Source organism: Hyalella azteca, unplaced genomic scaffold (genome assembly GCF_000764305.2).
Source record: "Hyalella azteca isolate HAZT.00-mixed unplaced genomic scaffold, Hazt_2.0.2 contig11006, whole genome shotgun sequence".
Lineage (NCBI taxonomy): Eukaryota > Metazoa > Arthropoda > Malacostraca > Amphipoda > Hyalellidae > Hyalella > Hyalella azteca.
Window position 1 is genome coordinate 87,537 of NW_025941019.1, and position 16,189 is coordinate 103,725.

General features: G+C 38.9%; 1 protein-coding gene across 1 annotated transcript in view; it reads right to left on the reverse strand.

Annotated features, from left to right (window-relative positions):
• Positions 1-381: 381 nt before the first annotated feature.
• LOC108680761 (peroxidasin homolog) overlaps positions 382-16,189 on the reverse strand; it is a 51,902-nt gene continuing 36,094 nt past the window's right edge. Inside the window, exons 2-16 of the mRNA XM_018169657.2 lie at positions 15,213-15,382; positions 13,182-13,323; positions 12,270-12,422; positions 10,897-10,991; positions 10,219-10,280; positions 9,520-9,643; positions 8,843-9,034; positions 7,912-8,151; positions 7,482-7,609; positions 6,656-6,840; positions 5,951-6,197; positions 5,055-5,192; positions 3,277-3,377; positions 2,208-2,978; positions 382-1,681 (exon numbers count right to left, since the gene is read on the reverse strand). Of these exons, the coding sequence (XP_018025146.1) occupies positions 1,561-1,681; positions 2,208-2,978; positions 3,277-3,377; positions 5,055-5,192; positions 5,951-6,197; positions 6,656-6,840; positions 7,482-7,609; positions 7,912-8,151; positions 8,843-9,034; positions 9,520-9,643; positions 10,219-10,280; positions 10,897-10,991; positions 12,270-12,422; positions 13,182-13,323; positions 15,213-15,375 (2,862 nt within the window). The 5' untranslated portion in view covers positions 15,376-15,382 and the 3' untranslated portion in view covers positions 382-1,560. The remainder of the gene's footprint in view (positions 1,682-2,207; positions 2,979-3,276; positions 3,378-5,054; positions 5,193-5,950; positions 6,198-6,655; positions 6,841-7,481; positions 7,610-7,911; positions 8,152-8,842; positions 9,035-9,519; positions 9,644-10,218; positions 10,281-10,896; positions 10,992-12,269; positions 12,423-13,181; positions 13,324-15,212; positions 15,383-16,189) is intronic.

Genomic DNA, 16,189 nt, shown 5'->3' on the forward strand with positions numbered 1-16,189 from the left:
AGGCGGAACTACAGGCTACGCAGCAGCTTTTGATATCGTGCAAACAGTCAAGATTATAAAAAAACGCGCAGATTTAATTAGGACTTAATTTGCCTTAATTAAGTCTTAATTAAGTTAATTAAATAAGTCGTAATTGCACTAACTTCCTTTACAGGAAGTTAGTGCAGTTCAGTTTAAAATTTTCCGCCTTCAAGCAATCATATACCAGATAGATAAATGTGAACTAGAGAAAGATTTAAAATCTTTTGAATTCTACTTAAATGCGAACTGTAATATAGTGAAAAATCTGAAAAATACAAGAAATGGACAAAAAAAGTGACTCGAAATACATGTATTTCTTATAATTATTTCTCATGATATACCGATTTTTTAATATTCTTAAAATATTAATTAGGTATATGAATATATATATTGATTAATCTTTTAAATGATTAGATTTGATCAGTTAACTCAAAATGCAGGATGAATCTTGGAAAATTCATCATCAGATATACATTTAATTTGATCTAAAGTCTATCTTGATGAAATCATAAAAATATGGAATAAGAGAAAATATATTTCGTAAATCTAATTAATAGAGAGCGAATTTCACGAATGAGAAAGTCTTTGAGTTTTCAACATGACGATAATGGAATTAGATTCTGTGCGCTAATAAGTCAACATGTTAACAAATTTATTAAAATTCGCAAGTTGAAAAGCAATAAAATAATTTTTAAAAAATGAAGTAGAAAAGTATTAATCTTGAAATGTATACAAAACCTATTCCCAACGATGAATTTAGCTCAATTTAATATTCAATTTAAATCAAAAAAAGAACGAGCGGTAATTACCAGTCACTGGATAGCTCGTTGGGCAGCGTCTAAGTCCCCTAACAGGCGATTCTGAGGCGCCGTTTAGAATTTGACTGAATTATCTTGCACTACTTCCTAAAATTAAGATCTTCAGTTCCGTATCTTTCAATTTTGATCCATTACTAGAAAAAATTATTATTTTAATATTTTTCAGCTTCTTCAATTGATTTTTCATCTGAAACTGAAATATATAATAATTAGTCCAATTATCTAGGATGAAAGGTATTTTTCCTCAAACTAGTATTTAATTAAGTAATCTCAAAATCGGAGTGTACTTTAAGTTAAAAAATGAGTCAATTATTCTTAACATTAAAATCATCATGTTATAAAACGGGATATTTTTACTAAATAAAGGAGTACAACCTAACTTTGGCTGCGTTTTCTTTATTCTAATCGATCGCGTTCAACCATTTTTCAGATTTAATGATTGCCTGATAAACGGTAACAAAGTCGGTTTTAACACAGCCTCATCACCAAAAAGTTTATTGCTAAGCGTAATTCATTTAGAAACAATCATAACGCAGGCGTTAGCGAACTGCTGGTATAAGGACGTAAAAAGTTCACTCCGATCCTGCTGAGTGTAGTGCATCTGGCGTAGTGGGACACAGAGAAGTAGGATTTTCCACAGTAGAATCTTAATAAGTGGGATCTCGAGGATTTTGGGGGATCAGTTACACCCTGTGGGGATCAACAGGAATCTCATGATGGATCAGTAGCAGGTGCAGTGAGTGGGAGGGCAGTGGGAGGCCCCGGGGTGGAAGCAGTTGCTGGTGCACCAGAAGTCCATGCCAGGGATGCTCCGCCAGACGCCGACAGCGCGACATTGCTTGCTGTAGACAAAGTGTGAATAAATTTCTATAAAAACAACATTTCGAGAAAAGAACATTAAATGTTGACTGCATTTTAAAGTGATGATATCCCCTCACATTATAGGGCGTGAATAACACATCTGTTCTGTAATATTATGACCGGAGGAAACACTTTCAGCATATTCACCTAATTTCCAGGTATATTTTCGGAACACTTACACTAATAGCGTAAATTTAAATAAAATACTCAGATACATAAGGTTTTGGAAGCCAGTTCTAATTTAAATTGAGAATAGAGTCATTTGATGACCAAAATAACGGTGATATAAAAAAAAATATATCAGTACTCACTGCAGTGAGTGACAGAGAGCGCATTTTCTCGTTGCCGAGTATCATGGATACTCGGCAACGTGAAATCCCAGACAGACAGACAGACGGACGGACGGACAGACGGACGGACATGACGAGCACAATGGCGCCTTTTTTCATAAATGAGAGAATGCGCTAAAAATGACGTATTTCCAAAAACTATTAATGAATTTCTCACCCGAACGGTGGAAGTTGATAGTAGGGCGGTTGTGTTTGCAATATGGGCCGTTTGGCTGACCCTTCGTATGATGGCCACTGGGTGGACACTTGGGATGGCGGCCTATGGGTGGGCACTTGGTATGGTGGCCTTTGGGTGGACGCTTGGTATGGTGGCCTATGGGTGGACTCTTGGTAAGGTGGCCTTGTCTGCACTGGCCTGAGAGGACTGGGAGGGTTGGTTGGAGGACGGACTGACGTTGATGGCCAAGAGGGCGAAACAGGCGGCCACCATGTCGAAATTTGAGGTCTACCAGTTGAAACAGTGGGCCAGGCTGTTGAAACGGGTGGTCTAACGGGTGAAAGTGGCGGCCTACCAGTTGAAACAGGTGGTCTAACAGTTGAGTCGGGTGAAACAAGGGACCAAATGGTTGAAGCAGGAGGTCTGACGGTCGAAGTAATCGGTCTAACTGCAGAAACAGGAGGACTAACGGCCGAAACCGGGGGTCTAAAAGACGAAACAATTTGCGGGAAAGTAACAGTGGGTGTTACCTGCGGTCTTGCCGTGACAAAAGCATTTTGGGTCTGACTGTGGATGGTACTTTGGGTTGGCGCAAGAATAGGGGGCCTCTGGGTGAGGGGCTCAACAAGCGGGGGCCTTTGGGTGTCTGGGGAAATGGGGACGTGGACTGCAGATTCCTCAGCGGGTGAGTCCTGAATGAGTGGGACAAATCCCTCCTGCCAGGGACGCAGGTCGAGCTGTTTGTAGTTGAGGCAGCTCGTGAGGGCATTCCTGAAGAAACAATGAGTCATGCAAGATTTTATTGTAACTAAAAGTTTATTCAATTAACGTACGGCTTCTGCCGAGTCAAAAAGATGGCATGCTCAATGACTGCTATGATGGTGCATTTTGATGGTGAAAAAGTTGGGCATCTTGGTCGTCATCATTACCCACGTTACCCTCTCGTGAGGGGCTAAGGTTTTACCATCACTCGGTTAGGTCACTCTAGGGGTTTAGGTGCCAGGAAGAGACATATTTTTTTCAGCAATATATCCTTTATTACCCTCATTACCTTCCATCGTTACCTCACCTGAGAGGTTCTGGTGCCAGGAAAGGGCTTGGTTGTAGCTCGACGATGTTCGTGTGGTGGCAGAGTAGTGATGACAGCCAAACACTCCGTAGCTCCTGTAGCTGCGCTGGAAGTTCACAAGTTACGTAGTTAATTTCAGTTATCCAATTCCAACTAAATCACTATAAATTGTGATGATTAGAACGATCACAAGTTACGCAGTTAATTTAAAATTCCAACTCCAACTTAAATCACGATAAATTATGATGATTGCAACGGTTTCCTAACATAGGCAAATATGATTCCAATTCAAATCTTAAGTCATTTTACTTGAGCTGTGGACAGGAAATTTCGATATGACAACAATTTTATATGTGAATTAAAACTATTAACTTTACGAACATATTTTACTATTCAGATTGTTCTAGTTAGTTTGACCCTTATGGTCCAAGGACAGAACAATGGGAAAATATTTCTACCAAAATAAATATTAGATCCATGCTAACATTGTCCCATGTTACCATAAATATAGATAAAATTATCTATGCGTATACAAAAATATAAAAAGTGATTTTTACTTGGGCGGCTGGTGTTCTGTATGTTTTAAGAATGGATTGTGAGCCAATGAGCGAAGAGGATGTAATTAAACATAAGTTAATTGCTGGTAATTTAAAGGTAGAGGTTTGGAGCTGCATTAGACTACGCATTATTGATGTCATTTTTTGCCTTTAAAAATAAAAACAATTTGTCCTAAATCAGCTGTTCAGATCTTAAGCCAGGAGTGAAGGTTCGGGGTCTCTCATAAGCTAAAAAAATAACAATAATAAATTATATTTATTAATAATAATAATTATAATAAAACTGACAATAATAATAATGACAATAATAATAATAATAATAATAATAATAATAATAATAATAATAGCAATAAGACAGACAGACGGACGGACAGACAGACGGACGGACAGACAGACGGACGGACAGACAGACAGACAGACGGACGGGCAGACAGACAGACAGACAGACGGACATGGCGAGCACAATAGTGCATTTTTTCCATAAATGAGAAGATGCGCTAAAAATTCAGACAGAATTAAAAATTTGCAGGGAAATTCAAGCAAAATTCAGAATTAGAAAGAAGAATCGTGGCTTTGTATAGTTGTTTTATTGGTGCACAATAATATGATGTGATATTATAATCATAATAAATTTATTTGACGAAAAGAGATTCAACTGCCAAAGTTTAAAATTGGTATCTCAACCAATGCGATATCTGGAAAGAAAATATTTATTATATTTCCGAGTTAGCAATGTATTTCCTGTAAGATCTTCAGAGTTTCATCAATTGGGCACATTTTAATATAGAATAATCAATACATAAAATGAAAATGAAATAATAAACTTCCAAGAGCAATGAAACCATGCCAACAAACGATAATACAAAAAGAATATTCTGGTTTTATATGTGACAATATTTATCAAATTACTATTTTCGAAATATTGCCTATCGCAGTAGGATTGGCATTGATCAGTCGCTCTCACTGTACGGACAATTTTATACATTACTTTTCATAGTATGAAAATTTCTCATCTCGATAAAATTAGGTTTCGCAAAATTTACTCATAACTTAAGGTTCAATTTAATAATTTAAGGTTCAATTTAATAATTTAAGGATCAATTTAATAATTCAAGGTCAAATTTAATAATTTAAGGTTCAATTTATTAATTTAAGGTTCAATTTAATAATTTAAGGTTCAATTTAATAATTTAAGGTTCAATTTAATTTAAGGTTAAGGACTCGCTTGTAGAGTCGCTGGAATTTCTCGACGGTCTGCCTCGGCAGGAAGGCCGTCAGGTCGGTAAAGGACGCCGCGGTCGGCAGGCCGCAGGCTGCACGCCAGTGATTGTAGCCTGCCAGGCCGTGGTCACGGCCGCGCTGAAAAAATAGTTTAATTATTTATTTTAATAATAATTAACAACCACACCTTTTCTTCGTGTATCTATTTATATTATTGAAAACTAATAGCCACACCTTTTATTTTTTCCTACTTTAAGACACAAATTATTAAATCCAATACTAGCAGGTTGAACCGACGTTTCCCGGGACAGATAATCTCAGCAAAGTTCAAACTATAGCTATTCCGAACCCGAACCCTAGCAATCTGAATTTTTAATCCAGAATTGAATATTCAGAGTTTAATTCTAAAGTTGACGAACTTAATTTAATGACTGTCACCTGCCAATCAATATTTTGCATGGAGCTCTCATTCAGCTCGAAATCAGAAACACTTTCGTAATTTTTTATTATTGTTAAATTTTAACGAACTGGGTTGATAGTAATATTTCAATTTCATTATTCATCAGCTCTAGTAATGAAAATTCTTGAATATTCGGGTCCCGGTAATACCCCGAAACGATTAGTATCCTGGATACGCGCTTCAACAGTCCCTGTATATTTGTGGTGCCAGGATGAAACACACAAATTTAAAAATATAGAAGAGTTTTAATAAAAAAACACTGAGAAGTCTTGCCTAGCTTTGCTACGCATGCCTTTGCCTAGTCTTCTGAATCGATATTATGTACAAAAGCCGGAATTTGTTTATTCTTTTGTCAGTCTACGAGGTGAAAATTCTATAAGGTAATAGCGATATAATAATTATCATACAAAGTATTACATTATTCCAAGTCCCTCACCATCACATTCAAGGCGTAGAGGTCGAGGCCGATGGGGAACCTAGCAGAACCAAAGAGGTTGTTGGTAAGGGTAGGAACCATGTACTCGTCAGGATCCTGCGACGACTCTAGTGTTAAGCTCTGCAGGAACTGCGAGGGACGCGTGCCTTCCTTCTTCAGGACGTCGGACTTGAAGAAGGAATCCAGCAAAGTCAAATTGCCGGAAGGTCCTTGCATCAGAATGTCATCCACTAAACTGTGACCGAACCTGTAGGACGAAAAAACATTAACCTTTCTAGCGAATATTTAAATGTATTTGTTCACCTGAAGTTTCAGCGGGTGTTTGCTTAAGCGTTTTCTTTTCGCAGAAAGGTTGATCAACTGATACAAGGTCACCAGAAATGAATAATTCTCTTTTGAAATCCAACTATGCATGAAAATTTCCTAAATGTATCTCAAATAAATCCTCTTCACAATATTCTTCTAACCCGCACCCAACACGGTCTCCAGAAGTTGATAATTCTCATTTGAAATCCACCTATGCATGAAAATTTCCGCAACGTATCTTAAATAAATCCTCTTCACAATATCCGTGCAAACCGCACCAACAAGGTCTCCAGAAGTTAATAATTCTCTTGTGAAATTCAACTATGCATGAAAATTTCCTAAACGTATCTTAAATAAATCATCTTCACAAAATTCGTCTAAACCGCACCCACTGCCCACCTGAAAGCAGCAGCAGCGAAGACATTAGGAGTGGTGGGGTCTACGGTCTCGTTGTAGCCGTGGTAGTAGCCCTCACTCTGCAGCCACAGCCTGAAGTGGTCCATAGGCGCAGACCCCAGCACCACGGGCAGGAACTCTCTGTAGACCACCTGCTGCAGCAGGGCGCCCACCACGCGACGACTCTCCTGCAATGGTTAATGTATTCTTTGTGTGTGCTTAAACAAAATAATGATGATCTTACTTTATGGTAACAAAGTCATTTGTTAAAATATTCATAGATAATATAATCATTGGTAATATAATCATTTTATATTATTGTCACATGGTAATACATTCATGTGATGATAAAATCATATGTTATACATATACATAGGTTACGGTTTACCAAGACAGATTACTTTACTCACTTACTAAAATCTCTATCACTAAGTACGTCGACAATTCTGCCATCATTTTATAAAAAAAAATGCTCTTAATCTGTGCTACATTCAAAGATTATTATTTTATTTCGATACCATGGTGCCCATGATACTTTTAAAAGTAATTTGATCTCCTGGTATTATTATAATGCATGGTAGATATGATTTAAAATCTGTGATACTTCAACAGGTAATTTAAATATATAATATTTTTATACCTGGCATCTGTTCCAACCCCAGGTATTATTTTAGGAATAATACCTGAAGAATAATAATGAGACACAATAAGAGTTAATGCAAAAGGTATCTGTAATAATTGTGACCGGTAATTGAAATAAAGTTTTTTTAATAACTAATTATATTTATAGTTCTGGTGTTATTTGGAAAGGTTTTATTAATTTTAGTACCTGGTAGACGCGGTCGCTGGACCAGCCAGGGTTAAGAGAGGCGAGCTGGGCGGCGACAGCGTTGTGGACGCGCATGAAGAGGACGTGAAGTGACGTGAGGCCTGGCTGCTCGTTAGCACGTCCGTCGCCTGGGACGAACGAGACGAGGGAGTCACTTAAAGCGAGACGAGGGCATAACTTAAAGTGGGAAGAAGAGAGACTGGGATAAAACTTAACGAGGGACGAGAGGAGACTGGGACAAAACTTGACGAGGGGAGACTGGGGCAAAATTTAACGCTGGACGAGGGGAGACTTGGACAAAACTTAACGCGGGATGAGGGGAGACTGGGACAAAACTTAACGCGGGACGAGGGGAGACTGGGGCAAAATTTAAAGCACCTGATATGAAGTGTATGACACGGCACCTGATATGAAGTGTATGACACGGCACCTGATATGAAGCAGGTGCTGGTGGTCTGCGCATGGCAACGTTGCTCAGGGAGCAGACCAGCGTTGCAGGTCTGCCTAGGGCAGCTGCTACCATGTGAAGGAGAACTGCCCGCTGGTAGAGTGGTTCTCAGCTGCCCTCGAGAACCTGGGTCGCGTAAGTGGTTCGCAAGGAACTGTGAAGTTCCGTAGAGAACAGAACCGTCCAGGTAGGAGGTCACTTGGTTCAGCTGTTCACGTGGACCTGAAATGAAAGTTAATTTTCTAGAGTTGCTATCGCAATGTATGACGGATGAAGCTAACAAATGTAAAATAGGGCAAAAAGTTAAAGAATATACCTTAATGCATTATTTTATGTTTGTGGACCTGATTTGAAAGTTGAATTTTCTAGAGTTGCTATCGCAGTGTGTGATGGATGAAGTTAACGAATGTAAAATAGGGCAAAAAACTCAGAGAATAAAGCCTTAATGCATTATTTTATGTAATGATTCTCTTATTCCTAGTTTGGTTAACTTAATTATCTTTTAATAATTATTTAAGCGCCTCTTAGATAGTCTAGCGGTTGGTCATGCACTAATTTCACTGCTATAAGACCGTGTCGCCTCTAGTGCAAGCATCACGCTAATTGTGTAATGATTATTATAAAAACGTTATTTACTCAACCATTTTTCTGATATCTCGGTAGATAAGTAAGGTAGTGATGAGTTTATGCTATCATTAAAATGCAAAAAAAAAATAAATTAAATAATAAATAATATATAATAATAATAAATAAAAAATATAATATAAATAAAATATATAAATATATAATAAAAATAATAAAATAATAACTATTAATAATTAATAAAAAATTAATGTTAATTTAAATTTATTAATTTAATACATAATTAATTATAAAAGTAATTAATAAAAAAGAAATTAAAATCGATATTTACCCAGCCTGCAGCCGGTGTCTGCGACCAGGGACCTGACGAAGCGCATGCAGACGCGTCCCAGGCGGGCGTAGAAGCGGTCCCCGGTGAGGTCGATGGGACGGCAGTCGGGGACACGCTGCTGGTCGTCGTGAGACGGTGGCACCCCGCCCTCACAGCACCCCAGGGGCAGCAGGGCGCTACCCGTCCCCCGTACTGGGGGATGAGGGGTGAGGGAGGGGTTAGAGGGAGTGTGGGGGGAGAAGGGGGGGATGGGATTAAGTGTGATGGAGAGGGCTGAGTGGGAGAGGAGGAAAACGATGATGGAAAATAATGGATTAAAGGGAAGTAGAAGTAAAATTGACAGACATTGAAGATTTGGGAGGAATGAGGGAATTCAATAACTATATAAGATAATTTCTTATAGATTTCATAGCAAGGAAACGTGAGGAAAATATCAAGCTTGTGAAAGGGGAAATAAAATTGTACGAAGGGACGAAATGAATAGAATGTAATGGTTGAATAGAAATATAATGGTTGGAGAATGAGTAATATTTGGATGAATTTACTGGCATAGTTTACCCAAACATTCCTACAATACCATGCATATAAAATTTACACAGTGGAGCAGGTATGACTTCAACGAAAAGTCTCTCTGTCTTCACTATACACAATACACAAATAACTATACAGGCACACACCGGCACTCTCAGGCGTGTGTGTCAAGTCGTGGTCAAGGAATTGTCCGAATTGCATGACGAGTGACGTGATCGCCAGCAGTGGCTTCGGCCTCCCGCTGACGCCTTGAGATAACTCCACGCTGATCTGCACGCCACGGTACAAATTAGATAAAAACTATACATTATTATTTCATCAATCATTCCAAATTTTAGGAATCATTCTAAATTGTAACAGTCATTCTAAATATTAAGAGCCATTCATAAATTTTAGGAATCATTCTAACTTTTGCCATCCATTCTAACTTATTTTAGCCTTGCTTTGTTTCTCTAGATTTCTGTAAATTTTAGCGAAAAACCTGAAAATGAATTTTTTGCGCAGTTTGACTAGCAAGTGGCTTGAGTGTACTGATTTTGCATTGCATTTTCTAGTGTTTATTCGTAAAAGCTTGGATTTATTGTTTTCCTGTCTATCTTTCGAAAATTTCATAGTTGGTAACTAAATAAACACAGCCAGAGGTTTTTAACTAAACAATTTATGATTACCTAGACAATATTTAATGAGTTAAACAATATATTTAATTAACTAAACATTATATAATCAATTTAGAAATATCTATCAATGAAAAATAGCAATCCCGGGATTTGAAGATGAATATCCATTATTAGTGCTATATTTTCATTCATACAAAGTTTAATTTGATTGTAAGTTTAATTCCTAACCATCCTGGGTGACGGGAGCGCTGTGCTTGGTGGCCGCCCCGCTCCTCTTGGCTCGTCCAAACCTGTGCATAAATATATTATATTCAATATTGTCTTGTTAAAAATATAATAATAATATTGTTGTTAATAAATGTTATTGTGTTGTTCATCATTGTGTTCATTTATATTTATACATCCAGTTAAATGATTGAGATCTTGTGTAAATAGCGATGCGCTTTTAAAATTTGTTTAGGTCATTCTGTCCCAGTTTGGCTCGGCAAAAATTAGTATTAGTGATCCGTAGTTATTAGTGATTAGTATTAGTGATCAAACATCCCTTCGAGATGTTTGTAAGAAATTGTGTAACTATTTGGACAACATAATCCATTAAATTTCCTGAGTGCAGGTCAAAATAATTTCAATCTCTCTAAAATTCTGCATTTTCAGCTTGCGTGCAAAATTCAAATTTTTTCAAAACTTGAGGTCTGCATTGAGGCCTTACAAACATGTAAGATCTGGACAACCTTTATCAATCTTTATTTTACTATTGATATTTTTATTTTTTAAATTTCTTTATTTATTTTTATATATCATTTCTATTTTATTTTTAATTTTTTTAATAAAAACCTAAACCTTATATGTCCTAATATAAAATGTCCGCACTTGATATAGCCTTTAAACCAAGATTAAGACACTAACCGTCTTCGTAGAAGGGTCTGATGTAGCGGGTGAAGGGTCTACGTATAGACCCCCACAGCGGGTTACGTACGTTGTTGCAGGTTCCATCGAACGTCCTGCGGCACATAGGGGTCTAGACTTAATAGACCGCATGACGCGTCATTGAATATAATATATACACGATAATAGATATTGATATCTAGATTGATGACAAACACAATACTAGATATTGATATCTAGATTATGCTAGTTAACAAAGGGCTGCACTGTGCTTCTAGGTTCCCCAATAATCCTTTCAATATCACTAGGAAACAATCGGTGATATCAAATATCATTTGTCTTAACTAGTCATCATTAGAAATATTTAGGGACAATCACTAAACATTCACTAGGCATAACTCGGTTCAAGTTCGCATCACTAAGTGTCCGTAAACATAACTAGTCACTTTATGGTAACATTGCCTGGTATCCAAAACTAGGTTCCGTAACGGATTACTAGATGCTGGGAAACACAAATATTCACCGCATGATACCATCGTCTAGCATCACTAGGTTGCACTTCGCATCACTAGGTACCAGTAATACAACTAGTCCGTAGCTACCAGGCACCACAGTGAAGCCCTAGTTAATCTCTACCATAATTAACCCCAGACCTATAGGCATATCCCCTGACCTGTAGACATAACCCCTGACCTGTAGACATAACCCCTGACCTGTAGACATAACCCCTGACCTGTAGACATAACCCCTGACCTGTAGGCATAACCACTGACCTGTAGGTATAACCTAGACCTGTAGACATAAGTATAACCCTTGATCTGTAGGTATAACCCCTGACCTGTAGGTATAACCCTTGACCTGTAGACATAACCCCTGACCTGTAGACATAACCCCTGACCTGTAGGCATAACCACTGACCTGTAGGTATAACCTAGACCTGTAGACATAACCCTTGACCTGTAGACATAACCCCTGACCTGTAGACATAACCCCTGACCTGTAGGCATAACCACTGACCTGTAGGTATAACCTTGACCTGTAGGTATAACCCTTGATCTGTAGGTATAACCCCTGACCTGTAGGTATAACCCTTGACTTGTAGGCATAACCACTGACCTGTAGGTATAACCCTTGACCTGTAGGCATAACCACTGACCTGTAGGTATAACCCTTGACATGTAGGCATAACCCTTGATCTGTAGGCATAACCCCTGACCTCTAGGTATAACCCTTGACATGTAGGCATAACCCTGTCCTGTAGGTATAACCCTTGACCTGTAGGCATAACCACTGTCCTGTAGGTATAACCCTTGACCTGTAGGCATAACCACTGACCTGTAGGTATAACCCTTGACATGTAGGCATAACCCTGTCCTGTAGGCACAACCCCTGACCTGTAAGGGTCCCCGGGGTCGCAGCGAGGCACCTGCTCGACCCTGACCCCTGCGCAGTCTGACCCCGACTGTGTCAGCAGGCGCTGGCAGGTCGCTGACCGCAGAGTCTGACTCTGTAGCCTCTGCACGGCCTCGTCTGTCGTGCCTGGCAGTCTGCAGGCAGGGGGGATTTGTTAGTACTCCTGGCAGTCTGCAAGAGTTTTGTTAGCACTCCTGGCAGTCTGCAAGAGGTTTGTTAGCACTCCTGGCAGTCTGCAGGGAGGGGATTTGTTAGTACTCCTGGCAGTCTGCGTGGAATGGACTTTCCAGTACTCCTAATAGTCTGCAGAAAGGGGAATTTATTGGTACTCCTGGCACTCTGCAGGAAAGCATTTATTAGCACTCCTGGCAGTCAGCATGGTGGAGGATTTATTAGTAAGAAAATGCAAATACGGATAGTTTATGATTATTGGTGTTAATCACCAAAATTTAGAATTTCAATCATAAAAAGATGAGTTAATTAAACATCTTATATATTCTAAGCAGCGCAGAAGAAAAATCGTCAAACCGTTGAGAATGAAGTGCACTGACCATTTAGTTACATCTTTTAGCTGGAAGCTAAGGCGTAACGTAATTTTTGTGCAGGCAAATGGCAGAATCAGCGCAGGAACAGCGCAGGTTCAGCGCAAGTGCATTACAGGTTCAGCGCAGGAATAACGCAGGGGCAGCGCAGGCGCAGCATGCAGCGCAGGAACGGCGCAGGTTCAGCGCAAGTGCATTACAGGTTCAACGCAGGAATACCGCAGGAACAGCGCAGGAATAACGCAGGGGCAGCGCAGGAATAACGCAGGGGCAGCGCAGGAATACCACAGGGGCAGCGCAGGAATACCGCAGGTTCAGCGCAGGAATAACGCAGGTTCAGCGCAGGAATACCTGTTCTTGAGGAACTTGGACGCCTCCAGCAGCGACGCCCCCAGGCACACCGACTGCGCCTTGGCGTCCGCCTGTGGACGACGGAAGTCGAAGAGGCGCTCGCTGGCCACGTCCAAGTCCACCCCGCCCCTCGTGGACAGGCCTGGGGGGTGAGGGGTGTGAGGGGTGGTGTGAGGGGTGGTGTGAGGGGTGGTGTGAGGGGTGGTGTGAGGGGTGACGTGAGGTTGTGGTCATACATAGCAATTATAAAAATCAAAAGATACGTTGGATTCAAATACTTTACAATTATCTTGTACTTATATATAATCAACTTATATGTGATAGAATTTATTGTCTCAAACTTTGTGACGTTCCTATGATCTTGATGGCTGAGCGATATGGTAGGCCGTGTGGATGAGAATTAAAGAAGCCCGGGATGTATCAACGAAACATGGAACAATTTTTTAAGTGATGTTAAAGTCTACCATGCCCTAACAGGCTAACGCTACTACGCATACTATGTCGATTCTCAAAAACTGGAAAATGATAATCATAAATTACTGCCATTTTAATTACGGAATGAATATTCTAATTACGATATTTACCAGATAAATAATAAAATCAAGATATTTATTGGGATGATGTTTAACTTCCCATAATTACCAATAAATCTTGTATTCACCATAATTACCGAATAAATATCAAAATTACCGTAATTATCGAATATACAGTATATTGTAATTTTCAAAACTGCCTAATAAATATTATAAAAACCAAGTAAATATTATAATTAACAATGGGCAAAGAAAATTACCGATAAATATTATAATTACAAAAGTCACCAATATTATAATCGGTATAACTACCGAAAAATAATATGAATATAATAAATATCAGTATTACAAAATAAATATTCAAACTAACTATGAGTATTAAAAGAACTGCCATATATTATAATATCTATAATTTCCCATATCATCATCAGTATAATTACCGAATAAATATTGAAATAAGTGAATTTATTTCATCATTACTAATATTAGCGAATGAAGCCCCGCATATTTTAACCCTCAGATGGTATACCTCAGATGCTAATCCTCAGATGTTAACCCTCATATTTTAGCCCTTAAATCTTAACGCACAAATTTTTAGCCTCACATGTTAAGCCACAGATATATGCTTTCAGATGAAAGCTTTCAGATAATGACCCTAATACATAAACCATCAGATGATCGCCCTCAAATTTCGCCATTTACTCGTCATATTTTACCCCTTAACCCTCAAATTTAAGCCCTTACTCTCAAATTTAAGCCCTTACCCTCATATTTAGGCCCTTACCCTCAAATTTAAGCCCTTACACTCAAACTTAGGCCCTTACCCTCAAATTTATGCCCTTATCCTCAAATTTAGGCATTAACCTCATATTTAAGCCCTTATACCATCAAATTTAAGCCCTTGCCCTCAAATTTAGGCCATTGCCCTCGAATTTAAACCCTTGTCCTAAAATTTAAACCATTACTTTCAAATTTAAGCCCATAGCATCAAATTTAAGCCCTTACCCTCTTATTTAAGCCCTTGTTCTCAAATTTAAGCCTTTACCCTCAAATTTAATTTAAGCCCTTACCCTCAAATTTAAGCCCACCCTCAAATTTAATTTAAGCCATTACCCTCAAATTTAAGCTTTTACTCTCAAATTTAAGCCCTTACCCTCAAATTTAAGCCCTCACTCTCACTATAAGCCCTTGCCCTCAAATTTAAGCCCCTACCCTCAAATTTAAGAGCTCACCCTAAAATTTAAGCCCTTACCCTCAAATGTAAGCCCTTAACCTCCAATGTAAGCCCTTACCCTCAAATGTAAGCCCTTACCCTCAAATTTAAGCCCTTACCCTCAAATTTAAGCCCTTACCCTCAAATTTAAGCCCTTACCCTCGAATTTAAGCCATGACCCTCAAATTTAAGCCCTTGCCCTCAAATTTGAGCCCTTACCCTCAAATTTAAGCATTTTCCCTCAAATTTAAGCCCCTACCCTCTTATTTCACCCCTGACCCTCACCTAAGATGGCCTCCACCTGCCGCTGCTCCTGTGCCCTCAGGAAGCCCTCGCTGAGCGCCTGCTCCAGGAGAGCAGAGGGCAGCTGCTCCAGCTGAGCACCTGCAGTTAGCAGCAGCACCTGCAGGACCAGCAGCACCTGCTGCACGTGTCGGGTCGTGGGCATGATAAGTCTGGAAAAAGAATAAGTAATTGGTTAGATTATTTAAGGCTTACTTTGTTAATTAGCTATTGTATGGTAGTGCTATATAAGTAAATAGATTATCACTATTGGATTACCTGTCGCTTTAATAAATGTTACTTGAGCAGCAGCTGCAGCACTTGAGCAGCAGCTGCAGCGCATCTGCCATTACATGTGTCGAGGCATCTACATAAGTATCGACTAGGCCCGACCTTTAACATTGAATGCGACGCGTTCTCGCAAACGTCAGGTAATTTCTTGTCAGATTTTCATCAAATATATTACGCATCACTTAGATGCTATAAGGTTATACAACCTTATATTTAGAAGGTTGTTGCATATAAATAATTGATCCTTATTTATTTGCTCGTACGACCACAACAAATCCGATGAATCAGTAGCGATTCCGTACTCCATCGCTTCGCATATTATATCAGAGAATTTCTAATAAAATATTTCTCGTAGAACCTTGAATAATTTTATAAATTAGTTTTAATGTTCATTTCATTAAGCTTCACGGACCTTAATAAAGACAAGTTTACTTTAACCATCTTAACCTTCACTCTAGGAACCTTGCAGGTTCTTCACAACATGTGCGCAATTAAATTTAATAATCATTTCCGTAGCGACTACATGATGATGAATCAGCAAGTTGGAACGATCATACGTAATTAAATTGAAATAAACTTGTCAGCAAAGTTTGAAACGCAATTAATAGTGAACTGACTAGGAAGTCGTCGCGCGCCATGTTTATTGTTTACTTCCAGGAAGCACATTTCGCTTATTTATTAATATTTTA